Source organism: Trichosurus vulpecula, chromosome 1, assembly GCF_011100635.1.
Source record: "Trichosurus vulpecula isolate mTriVul1 chromosome 1, mTriVul1.pri, whole genome shotgun sequence".
Taxonomy (NCBI): Eukaryota; Metazoa; Chordata; class Mammalia; order Diprotodontia; family Phalangeridae; genus Trichosurus; species Trichosurus vulpecula.
In genome coordinates this window covers 166,890,527-166,914,597 of record NC_050573.1, presented here as the reverse complement: position 1 = coordinate 166,914,597, position 24,071 = coordinate 166,890,527, and the positions used below count along the sequence as shown (strand labels likewise).

At 35.5% G+C, this 24,071-nt stretch overlaps 1 protein-coding gene across 3 annotated transcripts in view; it reads right to left on the bottom strand.

The window, feature by feature from the left end:
- EXOC2 (exocyst complex component 2) overlaps positions 1-24,071 on the bottom strand; it is a 228,324-nt gene that overhangs the window by 34,299 nt on the left and 169,954 nt on the right. Inside the window, exon 24 of one of the 3 annotated variants that reach the window (XM_036755926.1) lies at positions 16,643-16,723. The exons of the other annotated variants lie outside the window; for them this stretch is intronic. Within the exon in view, the coding sequence (XP_036611821.1) occupies positions 16,713-16,723 (11 nt within the window). The 3' untranslated portion in view covers positions 16,643-16,712. Of the gene's footprint in view, positions 1-16,642; positions 16,724-24,071 lie in introns of those variants that run through there. 3 annotated transcript variants of the gene reach the window in all.

Below are 24,071 nucleotides of genomic sequence, written 5' to 3'. Positions count from 1 at the left end.
TTTTTTTCCATGGTTGTTGATCATTTGGATTTCTTCCTTTGAGAAATGCCAAGTGATATCCTCTGATCACTGATCTATTGAAGGATAGCTATCATTTTTATATATTCATTTTGTATATTTTATATATTTACTGAGTATCACATCTTTATCAAAGACACTTGCTACAGAGATTTCCTTCCTGTTGGCTGTTTCCTTTTTAATTTTAATTTGATTTTGTTTGTGCAAAAAGTTTTCAATTTCATGTAATCAAAATTGTCCATTTTATGTTCTGTGTTCCTCTCTATCCCTGTCTGGTCATGAACTCATCCTCTATCTGTAGCTATAAAAAAAATTTTCTTCCTTTCACCTCTAATTTGTTAATAATGTGATCTTTTAGATCTAGGTCAGGTATCCATTTGGAATTTGCTGTAGTGTATCTAGCACGATTTTGGTCTGAATACAATTCTGTCAGACTTCTTCCTAGTTTCCCCAGGTAGTTTTTATTGTGAGTCTTTACCCCCAGCAGATTAGTCTTCAGGCTTATCAAATACTACCGTGTTCATTTGCTTCAGTATGTAATATAACAAATAGTTTTGATGACAGTAGTACAAAAAGATCAGAGGGATCATACATTTAGAGCTGGTAGAGACTTTGGAAGCCATCAAACTCAAACTCTTATTCTACAGAGGAGGCTACTGAGGTACAAATAAGTGACTTGCCCAGGGTCACAGAGTCGATAAGTGTCTGAGGCAGGATTTGAACCTCATCCCCAACTCCAAATCCAGTGGTATACAAGGTGAAAACAAAGGCAGGGAGAAGAAATTTTTTTTCCATTCAATTCAACATTGATTAAGTACCTGTTATATGAAGTTATTATTATGTACTGTTCTAGGTATTTAACGAAAAAATAAGCAAAGTGTGGCCTAGTTCTCTTAGGAGAGCTAAAATTCAGAATCAATCAGCAAGTCTTTATTAAGGGTGTTTATGTGTCAGGCACTGTGCTAAGGCACTAAGGATATAAAGGCAGAAGCAAAACAACAGTCCCTGTCCTGAAGAAGCTTACATTCCATCAGAAGAGAGAATGCGTACTTATCTAGTTAAATATAAAAGATCTATAAAGTAAATGCAAGGTAACCAGTTGAAAGGCTTCACTGGAAGGTGGTACTTGAGCTAAGCTCTGAAGGAAGGCTAGGGGTTAGGTAGGAATGATAATTTTTTTATATTTGGTTTTTTTATTTGTTTTTTTTGGAGGGGGGAAGGCAGGGCAATTGGGGTTAAGTAACTTGCCCAAGTTCACACAGCTAGTAAGTGTGTCAAGTGTCTGAGGCTGGATTTGAAATCAGGTCCTCCTGACTCCAGGGCTGCCCCTGATAATTTTTTTTTTCTTAAAGCTTTCTGAAGGGGAAAAATGCTCAGAGAAGAAAGAGGGTGAAAGAGATAATGAGACATGAAACTACGCAGCTGCCCTTGATGAGCTAGTTGGGTGAGTGTGCACAGATGAACTACATCCTTGGCTACTGAAAGAACTGGTCTTTGCACCTGCTGAGATGCTAACAGTGATCTCTGATGGACCGTTGAGGGCTGAAGTGGGGCAACTGGCATCCTGATTTTCAAAGAAGAGAAGAGTAGAATTTTCAAATCACAGACCAATGAACTTAATTCTGAATGTTGGAAAAATTACTGAATATCTAGGAAAGGAGGATGTGATCACAGAGCTTCAGTAAGAACATATCATGTGACCCTAACCTTACTTCCTTTTTACAGAATGTCTCCAGACTGGTAAACAGGGTAATGCTATAGCTTTAGTTTGCCTAGATTTTAGCAAAGCATTTGGAAAAATAACTTTAGCCAATTCTTTGATAAAATATAGGTATTCTTGTGGATGAGATGAAGAGATGTGGGCTAAATGATAATATAGGTGGGTGGATTTGGAACTGCTTGGTCAGGCACAAGGAGTAATAATTAATTGCTCAATGTTAACCAGTTAGGAATTCCCTAGAGAAGTTCCCCAGAGAGCAGTTCTTAGTCCTCTACTGTTTAACATTTATATAAAAGACTGGAATATAAAGGCATGTGCTTTTAAGGAGGTATAGCTAACACACAGGCTGACAGAGTTTAAATCTGTAATAACTAGAATATTGGGTCAAATCTAGTAAGATGAAATCTAATAGGGAGAAATGTCAAGTCTTACATTAAAAAAACAACCTTGCAAGTACAAACTGAATAGTATTTTTCATGAAAAAGATCTGGGGGTTTCAACTGATTGCAAGGTCAGTATGTATCATCAGTGTGATATGGCATACTACAGTTCTATAAAATAACTTGCCCTTGGTCACATTTAGTAAGAGCCTGAGTCAGGACTGAAACCTAGACCATCTCACTCTATATCCAAAATGTTTTCTTCTATACTATACTGACTGCTTGGGGAAATTCTAGAGGAAATTATGTTTATTTTGTCACTGAAAAGTTGAAAGATATATTTTTGGTGTATGTATAATTTGGTACTTCACATTTTACAGAGAAAACTATTGCTAGCACTAAAAGTTTAGCATCACTATTCATGCTGTACAGAACATTAAGATTCAGTTAAACACAATTTGGGAAATAATATTATAGACAATTTCTAATAAAGAGTTCTGGGTTATAAGTATTAAGCTCAGCATCTACTTTAAAGTAGTACAAATTCAATTAAATCCAAGTCAAAAAGTATTTAATGAGGCTGTGATAACAATAAGCCTGTATGAGGCCTTGTAGTAGATAAAAAGAACATTAAATTGTCCCTGCCTGCATTACAGTTTCAGTCACAATAAAAAGCAGAATTCAGTTATCTAAAGTTTTAGACTGAAAAAAATTCAAATCAAATGTCAATTAATGAAAACTAAAGGCAGAGACAGTATTGGAAAAAAAAAAAACCAAAACCAAATCTGTGATGTATTTACAAAATTTGGAGGTATTATGTATTTTTCACACTGAGAATCCAAGATTTGGAGCTGTAAGTGATAATAAAGATTATCATGTTAGTCATGTTGAATTCTGCCCCCACCCCCACCCCACTCTTTCTTCTTTCATTTGTTTTTTGTTTCAAGGGAGGGCTCTCTGGGAAAAGGAATTCAAAGGGATAAATTTGGAAATAAAGGCAATGAAAAAAAGAGATAACAATACATTTTTTCTTAAAAAAGGGTCACACAGGAACATGAGATTTTCTAGTACAGGAGGAAATTCCATATTATTTGGTAGGATTTAAAATTCCTAGGTGCTTAATATTTAATGATTAAAGTAAAACAGATACTTCAATTTTAACTGTTTTCCTATCTAATTACTAAACAAACATTGAGGAAAGCACTGATTGGAATCCTAAGTCACTTAACTTTCTGCTTATCTGTAAAGTTAGGGAACTAAGGGCAGCTAGGTGGAGCAGTGGATAGAGTGCTGGCCCTGGAATCAGGAGGACCTAAATTCTAATCCAGCCTTAGACATGTACTAGCTGTGGTGGTCCTAGGCAAGTCACTTAACCCTATTTGCCTTAGTTCCTCATTTGTAAAATAAGCAGGAGAAGGAAAGGGCAAACTACTCCAGTATCTTCGCCAAGAAAATGCCGAATGGGGCATGAAGAGTTGAACGCGACTGAAAAGACTGAACAACAACAACAAAAGTTCCAGGGCTAGACTAGATTACTTTTAGGGTCCCAAATAGTTTTAAATTGATGATCTGTGATTACATTAGCTAAAATACATTCTTATTCTTGAAATCACTTTTATGGCCACTGTATCTATGTCTTTGAATGCACTAGACATTTTTATTGATGCTTTGAACAAACTGTCCAACACCGTCACTTTCCAATGATCCATCCTCCCAAAATAGCTCCCCTTTACAACAAAGAAAGATAGTTAAGCAAGCCAAACAAACTCATTGGTCATGGTGTTTCTCTGTGAGTACGTTAAATGTACACATACACATTTAAGAAAGCACATGATATAGCCTTTACAAACACTACTGTGTTACAGGGGAAACTGCTAAGACTGAGGATGGTGATGAATCTAAAATACTTTTTGCTTATAATAAACTGCAAAGAACTCAAAATAAACTGCCCAAAGCCCAATTAGCTCAATGACTTGACTGGTTAAACCAAGTAACATTTCCTATCCAGAAAACACAAAGAGCAAAGTCTATTGCTGTAAGATTAAGGAAAAGTATAGTGTCCGACTACTTGGAGTTAGTCAGGTATATGTTTACAATGTTACTACCAGGCAAAGTGATGGCTTTTTTGGTTTTTTGTTATTTTGAAGCATACTTCCAAAAAAGCATACTTCACAATGCGTAAAAATATAAGTTTTGGTGATCTGGTATATATATGGCCACTGTAAAATAGCCTTCAACAAACATCAGTAGGGTATGTAAACTTTGTGTATGGGCTTTCGTTTTTCTATTGTTACCACAATACCATACGTTTAGAAAGCTTTGTACCTAAATTGTGAGAAGACAGGAGAGACTGATCATCTCTCTTATCAAAAACAAGTCTTTATTAACCTCCATATCTCCATATGTAGCTAGTTTGGATCTTGAAAAGCCAACATAGTTTTTTGCTGGCAGCATATATGAAACTCTTCCAGCATGGGAGAATATGCCAGATATTGTTGCTCTCCACTGTTCTCCAGCTTTTGAGAACCCATGTTCCATGCCATAATGATGTACTAGAGTAGGATTTTGTGTAGACTTTTTAATATGGAGGAAATGACTCATTCCTGATGCAGAAGTCATTCCTGAAGCAGCTGTCTTTGCCCAGTTAGACCACTGACTTATTATATCAAAGATCAAAATTAATATGAAAATAGGAAAATAAAAATGAGAAGATATACTGTATAATTAAAAATAACTTCAACTGACTTAAGAGGGATATTGATGTTAGGAAATAAATTCAGAAAGACCTTTAACATAGATTAGAACTATATAATTAGAACTGATATAATTCAATTACCAAATAACAAATAGAACAAAAGAACAAGAAACTTTTAAAAAGTATGCAAAAGACCCAACTAAGCAAAGTCATCTTAAGGGCATTTAGGAAGAAGCTAAAAGGAGGACAACAAAAAATTTTTAAAAGGGAAGATTATCGTAAGGATGTTTATAACAAGCTATTCATACCAGCAGAGACAACAGAAGCCTACATTTAAACTAATACCACAATATTATATGTGATGCATAAGGAAATAAAAATGGCACCAAATGAAACAAAGAGGGGGGAAAACAGCTGGAATACAAGGTCCAGTTTGGAGATGAAGCAGTTTTGAGGGCACGGAGAGATACATTTTGGAGATAGTTACAAAAAAGATTAGAGATATCAAAGATGTATTAAAAAAAAAAACAAACAAAAAACTTGAACCTTATTACCAACAAAAGTGATTGCAAGAACATTAATAACTACCAATTCCTATGCATGTTTTGCAATTTCTATAAAATACTTATGAGAATAATATATGCATTAAAGGCATTCTTGGTTAGTATTTGTGAAAGCAACAAATAGGCTTTCATAGATGATTCTCTACAGCATACATATCACATCTTCACAGCCACAAAATTAACTAAAAGGAATAGAGTGGAAAAGATTTAATTGTTTACTATTTATTGAATGTAAAAACACACTTGATTTGGGAGAGTAAAACACAACCTTAAAGGCTCTTCAGCAAGGTATTTCTAATGCCTATGTCAAAATTCATAAGAATCCTTGAAATATGAAACAGTAGAGATAAATTTGTTTCATAACTCCCTGATTATTATCATCAAACATAGCCTAAAATAAGGTAATGTACGCTAAAAGAGAAGCTTTGTCACTGTCACAAGAATGTTTAGCAGAGTTCAAGTCAAAGATAGATTTCCCTATAGATGGTAAAATCTTCCAGATATTCATGTTTGTAGATAACATTACATTGATTTCATTAAACCATCGACCATTAGAAAAGCTCCTAAATGAGAGCCACATTCACTCAAAAAGAATTCAGTCTAAATATGTACCCATGAAAAATCAAGTAGATGTGGACTGTCTCTTGTCCAGACTATGTTATGTAGCTCTGGAGCTTCAGGGGTTCTTAACCTAGGATCCATTCTCATAACTTATTTTCTAATACCGTGATAACTGTATTTCAATATGATAGTTTAAATTGCAATGCTATGTATTCTATTTTATGCACTTAAAAACATTCGGAGAAGAGGTTCATAGCTTCAACAGACTGCCAAAAGGATTAAGAACTCTTGCTATGGACTTTATAAGCATATAATCTAGGATACTTTAAATTGACATTAATTGGGCCCAGAATTGAGCTGCAGAAGGAGAATGGGCTGAATTATCTTTGGAAAGTCACACATTTCACTTAGATTCCAAGATTTTCCCTGAAACAAAGGCTCATCAACTTCCACCATGGTTAAAGAAGGTTGAGGAACACCCAAAGAGTGATTGAGAAGAGCATGGTAGCTGTGAACAGGTTATAACATGTTACAAATGAAGATAAATGGCATAAAGGATGTTATTAGAGAAATATGTAATCAGAAAAAAAATGGTCTGGTCAAATAGCTTGAATGAGAGATAACTACTGGACATGCCCAAATGTTTCATTAGTATCTAATATCGAGAAAAAGAGAAAGGATTTCTGTGGTGAATAATGGAAGGATACAGGCAACAGATGCATAGGATAGACAGGCATGAATGTACTGGGATCTGCATCATCACAGGGAGTACCCAGAAGGATGAGATTACAAATCTACTGGAATAATTCCTAGGGAAAATAGCTGTGGTTCTTACAAACTATCATTTCTTTCTTTTCTCCTCTGACTTGTTCTCCCCTACTCCTTTTCTCACCTGGACTTCTGGGTCAAATTGAAAGTATCATAGAATCTAAGTAGCAAATGACCTTAGAAATAATCCTGTCCAACTTTTAACATCTTGCTCCCATAAGATCTCTAGAGATGAATTCTTACAAGTGAGACAGCCCCTCCCACTTCTGGACAGCTCTCATCAGTAAAATGTTTTCCTTTATATCAAGCCAAAATCTCTTGTTTAATTTCCACCCAATGGTTCCATTTCTGCAGTCTGGGGCCAAATAAAAAAATTTAATCTCTCTTCCACATGACACTTTCTCAAGTACTTGAAGACAGCTAGCATGGCTTCTCAAGTCTTCTCTTATCCAGGACAAACATGATCAGTTTCTTCAACTGACACACACATTCACTTCATGTGTGTGTGTGCGTGTGTGAGAATTCCATCAACATCTTGGTTAACCTTCTCTGAATGACCTTCTAGCCTGTCAGTGTCACTTGCTGCCCCTGCAGATGCATTTCTAATACATGGATAGTTATAAGCTAGCTCCAGGCCTCAGATATACCCCCAAGTGCAGACAGGAAAGACACAGCTGCTAAGCAATCAAAGACATGATTCCAAGGGTGTGGGAATGGACTAGGGCAAGTGGACTAATCCTAGAAATAGTACAGGCAAATGCCAGCAGTCCTATTTAATATCGTATGCAGAGTTACAGAGTTTGAAAACTGGAAGATACCCTAGAGACAAACTAGTATGATCTCTTCATTTCTGCAAATGCGAAAAATTAATAATGATAATAAGAATGACAACAATTGTTAGAATGGTGAGGCCCACAGGAATCATTCTTAAATTGGCAAAGGTAAGGAAGCTTTACCATTCTCAATGATGGGCCAAAGCAGCAGCCCCATTTCTGGTCCTATACTGAATCATCAACCTACAATAGCTAGGGAACTTTCCTGTAAGCTTCCATTAGGTATAGGCCCATCAAAAGACCTATTTCTTTTCTGCTTTGCCCAGGTTTTTCTGCTTGCTGAAGAACACACTAATGAGCAATATCTAATGCTAAACTATACTTACTGCATTTCTGCTGTTTTATTAATGAAGGTCCTAAATTTTCTCTGCCATAAAAGAATTCTTTACAGGCAATAATAGTTGCTTCTGTTTGAAATGGAAGCCCATACCATTCTATGTCTCTGATCTTCAAAAGCAGTATTTGATTTATTTTAAAAAAGGATTTACTTTACCTTTTCCCCTTTACCAGAAAATACAAAAGCAAGTCCAAAATACACATCCAAGAATTTATAACAATTTTCCCTTTCTTTCATTAATACAAACCAACCATAGCCTGTAAGAATGTTAATTTCTTTCATATCCATCATCTTTAAAGCACCTGAAAGTAGGTTTTCACGATTTCATAAAACCTATTATTAAAACTCTTCAATACACAAACTTGTTAAAAGTGATATGGAGTCTACATATAATTCCTGAAGTTGTTATTGTAATAATAGGCTGCCACATCATTTGTAAGAAGAAATGACAGCAATTTCACAAATGAAGAATGGCTTTCCAGATATACTATGTTTATGAATTTACTTTGGTTGTCACTCAAACATTATGATTATTACTATGGGAGATTATCAGAAAATTGAAGTCAATTGATCCCAAAATGAAACCACATCTCAGAAAATGTCTGGTATAATATAAAGATTTTATTTACATATTTGACTCTGGATTGCTCCTGGAGCCATAAAATACTTTCTGGACATCTCTACCCCAAGCCACTTAAAGCCTAAGACTCAACTAAGTTTTTGTTCAATTTCATCATTGTGCCTGGCCTATATATTTAGTTGTAAAGTTGGGAAGCATTTCTTTTTAGAAGATGATAGATCTATTTTGTTGTTTTCATTGTTGTCAACTTTTTGCAATGCTTGGTAGGTCTGCTCCTTCAAACACAAAATGTTTTCCTTATAATAGTCCTGTAATGTAGGAAATGTAGGAAATTCCCATTTCTCACATGAGGAAATGAAGACTCAGAGAGGTTAAATGATGTTCCCATAGTAGAAGGTGTACTCTTAAAAAAATCAAAACCACTTGGCAAGTCACATTCAAGGCATTATGAGTTGATTTACTTGTTGCATGCTTGGTAGTTAGGAAAACAGATTCTTTCTTCTCTCCCTCTCTCTACCCTTTCTCTGTCTCTGTCTCTCTCCCCTCCTCATTAACATATCAACCAGCTATCAATTAACGAGCATTTACAAAGTGCAAACTATGTGCTAAGCACTAGGGATACAAATACAAACAATTTTTAAAAGCCTTTGTGAAGGATCTTACATTCCAATGGGGGTGACAAGTACAAATAATTAAGAACCGACAATGTGCAACATGCAGGTATCAGAAAAGATAAAAAGTTATGTACGTAGCAGTATCTTCCTTCAAAGAGCTTATCAACAAGTAAAAAAGAAAAGACACAACAACTGTAGGATGATGATGATGATAATACACTCAGACCTGCTTTTCACAACACATTCTATCCTTTTCTGACTTCATTAAAGCAAAGCAGTTTCGCCCAGTGGATAGAATACTAGGCTCGAAGTCAGAAAGTCTTTAGTTCGAATCTCACTTCAGACACTTACATAGCTGTCTGACCTTTTGGAAAGCATCTAAACTCTCAGCTTCAGTGTCTTTATCTTTAAAATGGAGATAAGAGCAGCACCTACCAGGTGTATCAGGAAAGGCAGCCACAGAATTGCCTATGTAATAGTTAGGTGGCATAGAGGACAGGCTGCAGGGCCTGGAGTAAAGAAGACCTGAGTTCAAATGTAACCTCAGACATTCATGGACTGTGTGACTCTGGGCAAGTCACTTAACCTCTGTTTCAGTTTCCTCAACTGTAAAATGGAGGTTATTATTAAAGAGACTTAATTATTAGCAAAAAGCTTTTTTTTTTCTTTCTGGGACTCTTCTTTTGTACTTAATTCTAATTCTATAAATTATAAAGCTGAGGAGGAGGCAGTAGGTAGTATGGAAATGGTGAATTTAGACATTTCCCTATGCCCATTTTGCTGCCTAGACTTAAAGTCTCCTGGGGGCTCCTCCCCACTCCCATCATTGACAAGCAACAATAAGCTTATTGGAAAGGTGCAAACAAATACTTTTTTTTCCCCTTGAAGAAAGGAGTTGATTTCTTGGCAGATGCTAACACTAAAGGAATATCAGAACAGGTTGAAGAAATGCTTGCCAGTTCTTCCTTTCTTCATTTATTCATGTATTCATTCATCAAACATGCACTGTGCTAGGAACTGGAAGAGATACAAACACTCACATTTATACGGTGCTTTACTGCTTTCAAAGCACTTTCCTCCCAAAGAGGTATGCCATGCAAGAATTTTTATCCCCATCTTATAGATGAGAAAACTGAAGCTCAGAAACATTGGGTGATCTGCCCAAGGTCAGACTAATAAGAACTGGGGCTGGGACTTAAATCAAGGTCTTTGGACTTCAAGTCTGGTGTACCACTCACTATCTCACAACGTCTCCCCAAGATAAATAAAATATAGGAACACATGGTCTCTAGAGTTCAGAAGTCTAGAGTTCGGTAAATTTCACACCCCAGTTGTCTGAAATATTAGGTAAAGATAATGAGGTAATTAAACTCTATATAAATACATCAAGGCCTTGAGAAGTGAGAAAATAATGAGTAAAGCTCTCCTTGGGAATCTGGGATCAGGAAAGGTGGCCATAGGATTACCTATATAATAGGCAGGAAAAGAGAGCTGAAAGGAAATCTCTAGAAAAGTTAGATTTTTAATGCATAATCAATGGTTGAACATATTATTTTATGTAAACACTTTTACTCAGGTAAGAATAATAGTCATACACAGCTTCCCCTTCCCTAATCCTCCCAAACTCTAAACCAGATCCAAAGTCTTGCTCTAAAGGCATAAGAAGCAACAGGACATGAAATAGGGTTTTACTCAAAAAATATGGAAAAACGATTGATAACTGTGAATTGGTGAATACTTCCTCAGCATGGGTAGAGAAGGAAAAAAGACAGTCATAGATCTCTACTATGTGATCACAGGGGTTAGACAGAGAACCAAGAAGAATAGACAGATACAATGTCATAGGGCATTAAGGAAGGAAGAATATAGCAGTCAGTCAATATACACTTATTAAGTGCCTGCTATATGCAAGGCACTGGGGATACAATGAAAGGCAAAAGACAGTTCCTGCCTCTGAGGAGTTCACAATCTAGTGGGAGAGAAAACATGCAAACACATATGTATACAGGACAAGTAAGAAATAATCCACAGAGAGAACATACTAGAATTAAGAATTGGGAAAGGTTTCCTGTAGAAAGTCAGGTTTTAGCTGAGTCTTAAAGGAAACCAGGGAAGGTAGGAGAAGAATGAGGAGAGAGATCATTCCAGACATGGAGGATAGCCAGAGAAACACTCGGAACTGAGAGATGGAGTGTCTTGTTCAGGTAACATGCTGCCTTTCACATTACATTAATTTGCAGGGCAGACAGGACAATGATGGAAGGAGTATGGCTGGCAGGAGTTCCCTGGAGCGCTCAGTTGCAATTACTTTCTCTTACTGCCACCTCTCTCCTGGATGGCAATTACCAGCCAAGCAATAAAGAATGAGCAAAATATGGACTTTTTTTCCCTGGTAATTGTGGGATCAAATGAGTTGCTCCTACAGAAATTCCAAGGGTGTTATTTAATCATCATATTTGTATGATAACATACCTGGAATGGTTGATAAAAGGTGATTTCAAAAATCAGAATTTCTACTTACGGACCATGCTAATTTGCACAATAGGGATGGCAATTAAGAAAATGGACATTAATTCATTCACTCAGTCCCTAAAGCTTTGTTTCAGTATTATTATCTATAAATGTGTATGTTCATTTCTATGACAAGACAATGTGATTACTATTTAAGAAGGCTGAATAACATGCTATTTAAAGAAAGACACCTTCAGATTATAATGCATTTGGCAATAAAAAAATCAAATAAAAGTGTGCAGTTAGATATTAATTTTAAAAACTACTGGAAAGTATCCAGCAATGAAAGTTTTTCTCTGAAGAAAAAAACAAATATTAATCAAATTTGGTTGTACCATGGAAACCATATCTCAGGTGGCATTTTTCAAGAGAGAGACATCTATATTATTTATATGCATCAGTTTAGCTATTTTTAACATCTAGTCAGGAGGAGGGGTGGAGAGAAAAGGATAGACAGAAGGAAAAGGAGGGAGAGGAAGGAAGAACCACTTAAATGATTATCATTTGGCATGACAACTATTCATGTCTTCCAGGCTATGTTTTTTCATTGAATTTAGAGATAAATAATAGTTTAGGGACTCTAGAGTAGTGGTTCTCAAGGTTTTCTTTTTATGGATTACTTCGGCAGGGCCAAGGACCAGGATAATCACCTTCTCTACCTGCTATAAAAAAAAAAAACACCAATCTTTTCATCCATTCTGGAATTTAATAAAATGAGATGATTTGTTTTTAAAAAAATTAAATAGCATATATTGTCAATTCATGGCCAGAAAAAAGTACCAAAGCTAGCATATTATTAACAAGGGACAATTTTGCAGATTACCTGAAGGACACCTGTGCTGGTATTCAGAGTTACTCCTGTCCTACTCTCAGCACTTGGGAATTGCAAACATGAGGAAGGTAGGAGAAAAAAATAAGGATATGTATAAAGACTTCTATAAAAAGAAAAATTAAACTCTATTTTCTCTTTTTAATTCTTTCTATACTCTCCACACCCAGTCTCCTCCCTATTTTGTGTCCCCCTCCCCTTTTTGGTTACCTCTCCTACTCTCTTGATATCATCACAAATTTTGTGCCAAAGCTGGGTGTGGAGCCCTCAGAGAGCAGTATTTACTACAACAAAGTACTGGATATAGTTTAAGGGCCATAATGTAGCCACCTAAGCTCTAGGGAATGGTGGGATGATGCGCAAATTACTACACTTTGATAGATGAGAAATCTGTAAATACAAAAAGTTGTTTTCTTTGCATGAAACAAATGATGGAGCAAATATAGTTTCTGGCCAATCAGGAACCTGTGATGGATATGTAATGAAGTTATAATAATTTCTTTTCTTGAAGGTAGATTCCCCACTTCCTATTTTATGATGTGTCTAATTTGAGCTTCAGCTTCAAACAATTCCTGCTATAGCTCTTGTAAATTCAGTTAGCTTGTTGGTGAGTAACTAGTTGGGAGTTTGAGAGTACTTTTGATGAACCTTTAAAAATGCTTATAAGTCCAAATTTAACATTTGGAAATGATCTGTACCTCAGTTTTTTACAGTGATGAGTGATCTAAATAACTGGGAAAGCCTAACATTCATCACAGTTTTCTAGTTCAAAGTGAATTGTTTTAACAATTCTGAGTTGCTCTGCATCACCATGCAAGTCCAACACTCCAAAGCTATCCAAACAATAATAAAAATTTGAAGTGTTTCATTAAATTTCATTTGAAACATACAGTGTAAAGCAATTTTAAATTAACCAAATACTTTTGTTGTTATAGCAGGTCTGCTGTTGCTACCAATGCAAAAATAATAAGAATGTCCAAATATGCTCCAGTTTTTCTATTACTGTTGTTGGTTTTTTTTTTTTTTTCAGGGGAGAGGGGACAGATGTCAAGGCTGGACAGAAGTTATATATGTCAGGATTAACAAAAACACAACAAAAACTTCTTTCTACATCTAATTTTTTTAGACATTTAAATCTACCCAAATATGAATGATATATATTGATATCATGTCAATACTAGTTTAAACAAAATAGCAATGAGTTTTTGGCTAATTTCGCTCCACAGGCACCATTTAATATTTCCAACAGATCTCCAGCACAGGTACAGAGACAAACAGCAAGGAGACTAGTTGCACCCTAAAGACATAAAGGCTCTCAAGAAAATACTTACTTAAGAGCAAGACAAATACCTCTTGACTTCAAGGTAATCATTTGAAAAAAGAATAAAAAATACAGATGTCTAAAAGGTTATGGCCTGAATAGAGAGAAGTGAGAGTTCTCTGGGAACCACACAGAAAGTATGAAGGTATCAAGTTGCTGCCTCTGTATACTACTGTTGTCCTCAACTTCAGTGTGTTACTGAAGAGGTGTCATAAATAATACCATGAAATAGGTATCACAACATCTGTAACTAGGAAGAGCCATTAGAGATTATCTAGTCCAACTCCTTCATTTTAAAGATATAGAAACCAAGGTCCATATGAGTTGTGACTTGCCCAACATCACAGAGCTAGTTAGTGGTAAAACCAGGGTTCTACTTCAAGTTCTGCCAGTAAGAGGATAGTAGGTCTCAATTTTTAAAAAAGCAAATTAAACTTTTTTATTACCAAATACAATTTAGTATCCTAATTATTCTTAATAAATATAAAACATGGAACTATTGCTTAGAGTACATGAAGTTTTCCAATTAAACTTCTGGTTTATTCTTTTTAAAAAGCTCCTTCCTTCCTCTCTTCCTTCCTAGTTATTTTCTGGAATGTTCCCCCATCCCCACTGAGAAAAACAATTAAATAAAATTTACTTACACCGATATATACTATATTACATTAGCAGGGCCTACTTGTCAGAAATACCGTTACTGCCACAGAGGGTAGTTCATCAGATAGGATAAAGTTCTTCCCCACCGTGCCCCAATGTAAAATGTACCACGACAACGAAGCAGTCACCAGTACGAGCTCTGTGCTCCAGCTCTTCAGCCTCTCGCCACTTAGTACAATTGCTTTTCCCCAAATCCAAACCAAATTGTGAAGTAGGTGAAACTTGAGCTTTCACATCCCTTTCCACTTCAGTCAGTCAATGAGCATTTATTAAGCACCTACTATAAGTCAGGTACTAGAGATCCAAGGAAAGACAAAAAAGAAAAAAAAAGGAAGACTAGGAAAGGTTTCCTTCTGCAGCTCAGTACTTTTTGGTCTTCTCTCCCCATACTTTATCAAAATCTGTTTTTTTTAAAAAACCTACGATATGGGTCACTTACACATTTGTTTTATTTAAATGAATATTCTCCTGGGTTAGTTGCACTACAGTTTTATTTTTAATTGTAAAACAGGAGGTAAAATATATATTTGTAAATACCAAGAAAATATGACTTCCTTTTTTTTTTTTCTTTTTGGATAAGCTTAGTATACTATCAAAGTATAGAAAAGATTACTTCTTTCTTTCTCTTGAGAAGATAGCTATTATTTTTAAGCAACTGTATAGTTCAAGAATGAGAGATATGAACTGACAACATTTCAGTATACTCTTTCTCACTCAAGCTACGCCTGATGTTAGAAGGTTCCTAATAGTACCTTGAAATTCATTTATGCCCATTGTTTTAAAGTTATTATCTAAAGCACATCTGGGAAAGGGGAGTATATCTAGGTGGTAGTAACTTCAAAGGAGGGATTGTATCTGGGAGTGACAATGGAGAAAAATGAGGGTGTGAGCTCTTCCTTTAGACCTGGCAAAACAGGAGGGATGGGAAAAAGAAATGGATTAATCGTATTAGAGAAAGTTGCCAAGGATATGAAGTTTTCCTGGAATAGCCTGGTTTTAGTTAATATGAGGAAGTTGTAAAAGTACAGAAAAAAGATGCTGAGGACGAAAGGTAATTTGTTAATAGAAAGGGGAATCCAAAGGGCATAGAAGAAGAAACAAATGAGCCAGGAATTGGGCCTGGAGGGTTAGAGCTGTGAGAAGCAGGGAAGAGATACAAGGAAGAAAGGTATTTGTAGTTAGATGGTACAGTAGATAGTGTTAAGATCCAAAAGTCAGGAAGACGGATGTTCAAATTCTGTCTCAGATACTTATTGTATTTATTACCTTGAGTCACTTAACCTGCCTTAGTTACCTAATAATATCACCTATCTCCTACAGTTGTTGTAAGGATCAAATGGCATAAATATAGTGCTTCGCAAATCTTAAGAGTACTATAAAAATGTTAACAATAATATTATCTTCTAGGAAGGCTGTATTTAGAAGGTTTAGAAGATGGATACTGGGTTTCTAAGTAAAAAGGAAGGATCTTAGCTTAGAAGAGGCATTTTAGTTAGAAGGTCAGGGGAGTACTCAGTAGGCAGAGTTTTTGTAGCAGTTTGTAGAATTCGGCAAGCCCAAGGTTCAGATTAGAATGCTGACATGACAATGATTCTTCAGCCTAGCCCTTGAGAAAATGTGGGCCCATTTGCCTACAGGTTTGCCATGTCAGAAAGAGCAGAAAGACCTGGCCAAAACTTCCAGTCTAGTCCTCCACAGGTGAAGAGATGTTAAAGTTCTAAAATGGCTTTAAGGCCCTCTAAGTTAAAAAAAAACATTATAAACAATTGCTATCAATTTCATAAATGATAAAGTGAATACTGTAATAGATAAGACATGCAATGATCAAAATATGTAGGCCACAGGTCATCTTAAAGTTAACAAATATCACATTTAAAAACGCAAGTGCCAAAAGTTAGCTTTTCTGAAATAAAATATGCTTGGCAAACAAAGAAATTACAACCAAATGTCCAAAAAAATCGTATGAATGCAAACCATACTGATTCTAAGACATTAAAAAACTCAAAAAATATTATGAATTAAAATAATTCACTTAAGGTAAATGGTTAAAAACTAAATAGATGCATATTAACAAAATTGCTAAGGATTAATGAGAATTATCTTCCTTTATAACTACAACTGATTTTTGTTTGAAGATGAATCAAGTGAACAAGACTACTAAAACCTACTGCATATTGGTTAAGTTAATACATACCTCCTAAATTCAATATACCATCAAGGTCCATAGAAAGGAGGGTAAATAAATCCAATTGGAAACTTCTAAAACTACAGCTTTAAAGTCCACATTTCACATTTTGTTTCCCAGAAAACAACACTTGTTGTGTTCTATACAACACCTGAGGAAGGCAAATTCAAATTAACAAGAGTAAACTAGGTATATTAAGGAATAAGCAAAGCATCTAGCTGATATAAGGGAATTTGGTCACAATTTGCAAACTGCACAATAGAAAGTTTAAACACTTGGCCTCCTGGGAGTCTGAGAGGAATTAATAATAATGAACTTCATTTATTTTTAAAAATTAAGTTCATCCAATGAATATCTGTTTTGATTCAATATAGTGCTAATACAGTGCCAAACAACTAAGTGACTAGGCTAAATTATAGTCCTGCCCCATGTCAAGAACTGTTTTTATTTGGTGCAGCAAACCTAGACCCATATTTTATTCAGAATATATAGAAAAGAAATTTGAATCATTGCGAATGAATTTTGTTTGGCAGAAACAAAAAGTCAGGAAATGGGATGAGAAGAGTAGGAATATGTGTACAATTTCCTTTCTAAAATAAGTAGACCAAATCAGCAGTCTTGATAGGTGATGGCATATGATTTGAAATCATTTCGTTATGCACATTTTAGAATGTTTAAGGGTATATTCATATAGTTTACTGAATTCCTTCTCATTGTTCCAGGTGATATATAGCAAAATGAGAAACTGATTACTCAATGACTTCAATTTTGGGATGGCTCTGTGATAGCATCCGTGGATGAATGTCATTGAAAGCAGTGACATTTACCAAATACACTCCAGCCTTCTCTCTTCCTTCTATTCAATTCTGAACCTAGTTCATTATGTATCAGTAATGTCTAAAGAATAAAATGTATTGGGGCAGCTAGGTGGCGCAGTGAGCAGAGCACCTGCCCTGGAGTCAGAAGGACATGAGTTCAAATCCAGACTCAGACACCTGACATATTTACTAGCTGTGTGACCTTGGGCAAGTCACTTAACCCCAATTGCCCAGCCCCGCCCCCCCAAAATAAGATGTATGTAAAGATGGATCAACATTACTAGTTGTCAACCTCATTATATACATATATTTATATGTATGTATGAATATAATGAGGTTGGAACAAACATTCTTATCCTCTTGTATTTTCCTGTGTAGATAGATAGGTTGAACTCATTTAAGAATCTGTAGTGTTTCAGGCCTTGATGGAAATAGCGATATCATCTATAAACAGGAACACGTGGACCACTGAACTATATTTATAAACTGCTTCTTCTTCTTAGATTGTGCACTAGACACGTTCCATGAGAGTGGTGATTTGACAAGCATATATTTCCTTATTTTATGCTTTACTTTATACAAAAATCTTGCATAATATTAAAATACGAAGGGGCAAAACCTTGTTGGAAGACAGCTTTTAAGGTGGCATTTTGTTCAAACAAATAAAAAATCTTAAAACAGTTTCTAAATAATTGCAGTGAGATCTTATGTTCTTTATATCTTTCAGATCAAGATGAGGTCTGCTGCAGAATATTTTTGGCAAAAGCCTATTTCCTCCTCACAACTCCCTCAATACATATGTAGATTAAGAGAAAGTAGGCATATGGCTTAATAACTATTGGTTATTATATAATAACTATCTTGTTTGCACTTATATCTCCACTGACTAGTGCAGAGCCTGACATCACAGGAACTTAATAAATACTTGTTGATTGACTTGTTGACTAAACTCTGCACCCCCCAACCAGGGGTCTGGTATCCTTTCTTTCACATATCTTGAAAATTAATTCCTCAGAAATGTCATAATCACGTGGACGCCTCTAGCTGTGGGCTGGGATACCTTTTACACTCTCTGCCTTGTCCTTTTTGACTACCAAGGGTAGGAAAGCAGGGGATAAGTCTCCCCCTCTCCTCCCATTCTCAGCTTTGAAAAAGGCCCTACATGATCTTCAAGGACAACAGCACCTAAAGCTTTGTTTGCAGACAGACTCATAAGGAGGAATGTGTATGGAAACACTGATGTCCTTTTCTCACATGGAGAACCTGCCTAGAATGTCTTGCCTCTTTAGTATGTTCCTGAAAGAAATCTTTAGGTGACCCAGGTTACATGGGGATACCCTATCATATCTGAAGCTATGTTTCACCTTTGAGCTAAATTTTCTTTTGATAATTTCCTATAGTTCTAGGGGTTTCCTCAAAGAAACTATTCTAAACCTGCTTAATTTAATATCATTTCCTTCTCCCTTTTGCATGTAACTTTACATTACATTATTATGTAGACTATAAGCTCTCTGAGGGCAGGGACTGTTTTATTTTTGTTGTTATACATCCAGAACTGTGCATAGAGTAGTTATTTAATAAACATTTGGTGAATTGAACTGGATAATGCACAGTTATTTGTAATCTGTTTTGTAACTATATGTATGTTTCTTCTCCCAAGGAGGAGAAAGATTATCTTCTACCCCTGTTGTATGCTGCATGCTCAGCACCATGCTTTGCATAGAGAAAGCATTTGAAAAGTACTTTTTTCATTCATTCAATGAAAAAATTCCCGAGTTACTTATTCAGCTGATCCTCCCACCAGGTTAAATTATTTTACATGCATTTAGCTAATTCTTTAAAAATATATAAAATTAGCAGGTAAGAAAAAGCAATTTCATGTAAAATTAGTGGGAAAGAAAAAGTGATTTCATGTAAAAACATTCACTAGTATCATGTTCTGTACTACTGTGGTGCTAAATAAATACTGTTGACTGAGGATTAAGAAATTTACTCCAGATCATACTTGCAGAAAAATGCTAAAAACAAAACAAAACACCCAAACTCACATATAGAAATGAAAATCTACATTTGATATGTAAAGCTGGCAAAATTCTCTTGCCAAACCTCAAGAAATTATGAGGGCTTGAATAGCTTAATTACAACTGACTATAGGTGGAGGATTCTAGGAAGTTGACATGTAAGATGGGGGAAAACCCACCAACTCTGCTTCAATAATACACTGAAATCACTAAGTGTACACTTTTTTTTTTTAAACATGACTCACTGGACTAATAACATTTTAGGAAAACACCTCAAACATTCCACTGAGGTATGATTTACTAAGAACTAGATTTGATAATCATAACACAAATGGCAACAAATTTATTATTGTTGACATTTATCATTTTTCCTGCTATTCCCTGCTAAGGTGGTGGTGTTTTTTTTAATAAGACATAGTAGTTAAAAAAAAAAAGAGAAAAGACCAGCTACAAACACAAATGAATGGAGTCAACAGTAAAGATTTTGTGCATAACCAGTTAAAAAGGTATTCTGCAGATGGCCCTGGAAAAAGGGTTATCTTATATATAGCTCAGGAAACAATGGGTATTGACAATACTGCAATTTCAAGTGATCAAACTGACTTTGGATTCCCTTCAATTAGGAGCATATAGCACTGAAAAATAATGGAACTGGTCATAAATTTCTCAGGTAAGAGTCATAATTAGCTCATTTATCTTTTATTCTTAAAAGACTGCATATTTTTCCATTATACTCTGCCCTTCTTGAGGGCAGGGCCTATGCTGTACAACTGTGTGTGCTGGGGGAGCCCCACAAGATTTGTCATGTGAAAAGCCAAAAAAATACCTTCCCTTGATTTCATGCAATATAAACATGTCCTCTTATGAATTCATATATTAACTTAATGTTTTTATTCTACTGCCTTATTTCCTATACCTGTATGTATTGGTCTTGCCTATTTTAGACCATAATCTTTTTGAAAGCAGTGACTATAATTCTTTTTGTATTGGTCTTTTTAGCACAATGCATCATGTAATAAAAGTACTCTCTACAGTTTTTGAGGATAATGATGAGTCCTATATTGTAATCACAGCTTCCAAAGCTGAGTTAGAAAATGGCACATAGAATGGAAAAATACAGTTTTGACTGTATTTTCCACTCTCCTAATGCACTATTTTGAAGAAGGTATAAATGCACAGGATATAAAACAGGTTAGAAAGACTATAATGTTGATAAAAGTATGTCTCAATATATTAACCAAACCTGAAAGTCAATTTAAGAAACAAATATCTGAAATTTGAATAAGTTTACCAATGTGGGCTATTACAATACATGGACTTAATTTTTTGATTGGTAGAGAAGCAAAAACAATACATGCTCAGCAGACAGTAACATTTCTCACAATATGTGTTCTCAAGCTTATCAGGAAGTTTAAGCATTAAGGAAAAGCTGTCAAACTCAGTAATGACTATAATTACGTAGGGGTGTCATCTTGTGTAATATGCAATTTCAATCTCAAATGCATTCAATTTCTTCATATTTCTACCAAAGACAAAAACTTAAATAAGAAAAATGAAGTGAGACTTTAAAAAAATGAAATGAAAGAAATGCAAAAGAAGAGAAGAAAATAGGAAAGCAGAGAAAAGGCGGCACAATTTTGAAGGCCTGCAAGGAGACATGGAACAAAAGCATTTTCTTTGTTCATAGTTTGTTCTTTTTTTGCCTTATTAAAAATTAAGAGTTTGGGGTGAGATATTTGTTCCTTGTTTATATGATTGTTTTTGCTGACAGCTATCAAATGTATCTTAAAAATTAAATGAGGAAAAATTTCTATAGCAGTACTTTGCTTTAAATCTTAGGCAATTTCTCTGATATACACAGATGTACACAATCAAATTGTCATCCATACAGGGAAAGAAATTAATTCAAATAACTGATGTGTTCCTTTTAATTTGTAACCAAATATAAAAGACTCAATCCCTCTTGTGGAAAACAAAGTTTTTTATAAGTTTAAGTTTTATTTAAGTAATCTCAATTATAGTTTTGGCAAAATTGTGGTTATAACAAAAAAAATGTCTACAGTAAGGTTGACTGAAATGTGATTAAATAAGTAATATGCTAATTCATTTTTAATAAGTAATATGCTAATTCATTTTTAAAAGTACATACTCCATCTCTTCTTTTCCATACCCACAGGTACCACTTTACTTTAGCCTATTACCTCATACTTGAGCTACAATAGGAGGCTATAATAGTCTTCAATGACAATAGATTCTCTCTAAGCCAAACCACTGGCTGACAAATTTACTTAAAGCATCACTTTATCTTACTCTCTTGTTCAAAAACCTTCAATGGCTCCCTGCTGCCAACTTAAAAGTCCATGCTCCTTAATTTAGCATGGCATGCTATAATTTTGGCCCAACCTATTATTTTGGCCTTATTTCCCAGCTGTTGTTGTTCAGTCATGTCTGATTCTTCGTGACCCCATCTGGAGTTTTCTTGGCAGAGATGCTGGATTTGTTTGCCATTTTTTTCTCCAGCTCATTTTACAGATGAGGCAAGCAAGGTTGAGTGACTTGCCCATGGTCACACAGCTAGTAAGTGTCTGAGGCCATATTTGAACTCAGGAAGATGAGTCTTCCTATCTCCAGGGCTGGCACTCTATCCACTATGCCCCCTAACTGCCCCATTACTCAACACATATTCAATTCTCTAGCTAATATGTACTACTAACTAATACTACAAACCCACAGGAGAATATAAGTTCCTTGAGAGCACAGTCTGTTCTGATTTTGTATGTGAATCCCTAGAGAAGTATCTAGCACAAAGTAGGCACTAAACAAATTCCTCCTGATTGATCACAATTTTCCTACTCTACAACTTTCTGCCTAGAATGATCTTCCTTTCCCATATTTACATATCAAAACTGTGAAACTTCAATATCACTTCAATACCATCTCTATGATGTTTTCCTTCTCTGCCTTACCTAGTGTGAAAATCCCAGAATCCCAGAATCCTAAAGAGATAGAGTCTGCAATGTTGAAGTCAGTTACCCAGCCTGACCTCAATTCCTGGCAAATTCTAGAATGTATTTGTAAAGGGAACAATAGAAAATGAAACAGTGACCACAAATAGCCAACATGATTTCATCAAGAATAGGTCAGGCCAGATTAACCTAATTTCTTCTTCTTGACAGGTTTCCTAAACTCATAGATAAGGGGAATACTATAGACACAGGTTACCTAGATATTAGCAAAGCACTTGATAGATAATCCCTTGGTTAATCTTATGGAAAAGATGGAAAGATGTAGATTAAACAGTATAGTTAGGTGCATTTTGGAACTTGTTAAATAGGTATATTAAATGACAGGATTCAAAAAGATCTTGACAACCTACAACACTGAACAGAATCTCAGTACGATGAAATTGAACAGGGATAATGAAGAATCTCATATTTATACTTAAACTATTAAGTTCATCGCTACAAGCCAGGGGTTGGTGTGGGTAGGCAACATTGTTTGAAGAAAATCTGGCTGTTTTAGTGGACTGTCTGCTTAATGAGTCAACAATGTGAGATGGTGGCCAAAAAAAGATAATTTATTCTTAAGGTACACTGAGAGCCTAAGAGTCTCTGAGGATAAGGGGATGATAGTCTTACTATATTCTGGGCAAACTGCATCTGGAATATTATGTTCAATTCTCATAGAATTCTCCTACATTTTAGGAGGGACAATTATAACTCAGAATAAGTCAGGAGAATGGCAGCCAACACGTTGAAGGGTCTCAAGATTATTCCACATGAAGATCTTTTGAAACAATGGAAGTGTTGGCCTGTTAAGGAGAAAACTTTGGGGACATAATATCTACCTGCAAGTACTGGAAGGGCTGTCATGTGGAAGAAGCATTAGATTTCTTCTGTTTGGCCCAGGGGGTAGGACTAGAAATAATGAGTCAATGTTGGAAAGAGACTAATTTAGTATTATTTAAGAAAACACTTCCTAACCATTAGAGATAGCCAAAAGTGGAAGAGGTTAGTTTCCTCAGAAGGCAGTGAATTTCCACTCACTGGAAGTCTTCAGGTTGACTGTATGCATTTTTGTGCCTGTTACAGAAAGGATTTTTGTTCAGAGACAATCTGGACCAGCTGGTCTCTGAGATTCCTTTCAATTCAGAGAATGTAAGATTCTGAGTCTTTCTTCTTCGTCTCGAACCGAAGGCAGTACTCCATTATGTGATCTGACCAGCACACAGTACAACAGCACTATCATTTCCTTTGTCAATTTTTTGGCAGGCAGGCCACACTTTTGATCTTATCCTTCTTGTAATGGACAAATCCAAAAAGGTCTTTTTTGTTCATGGAATGTTGAGGTCAAATCTCTGACACTATTTTTACAGACTGCTGGTATTTCCCTCTTCCCCATTCCTACAAAAGTACTCCACACTTTTAGAGCACTTATTTTGGTACTCTCCACTACAGATATCTGTCAAGAACTGTCTTATCTCCTATACTAAATTGCACAAGCCCTGAATTCCACACTATCTATGATAGTGCCTTCCATGTAGGAAATGTCCAATAATTGTTGACTGAAGAACTGAATGTGTGAAATCAATTTTTAAAAAACTCAACTGCTGCATTCAGCTATTTTAAGCAAATGGACCAAAAGATGTAGCTACATGAAA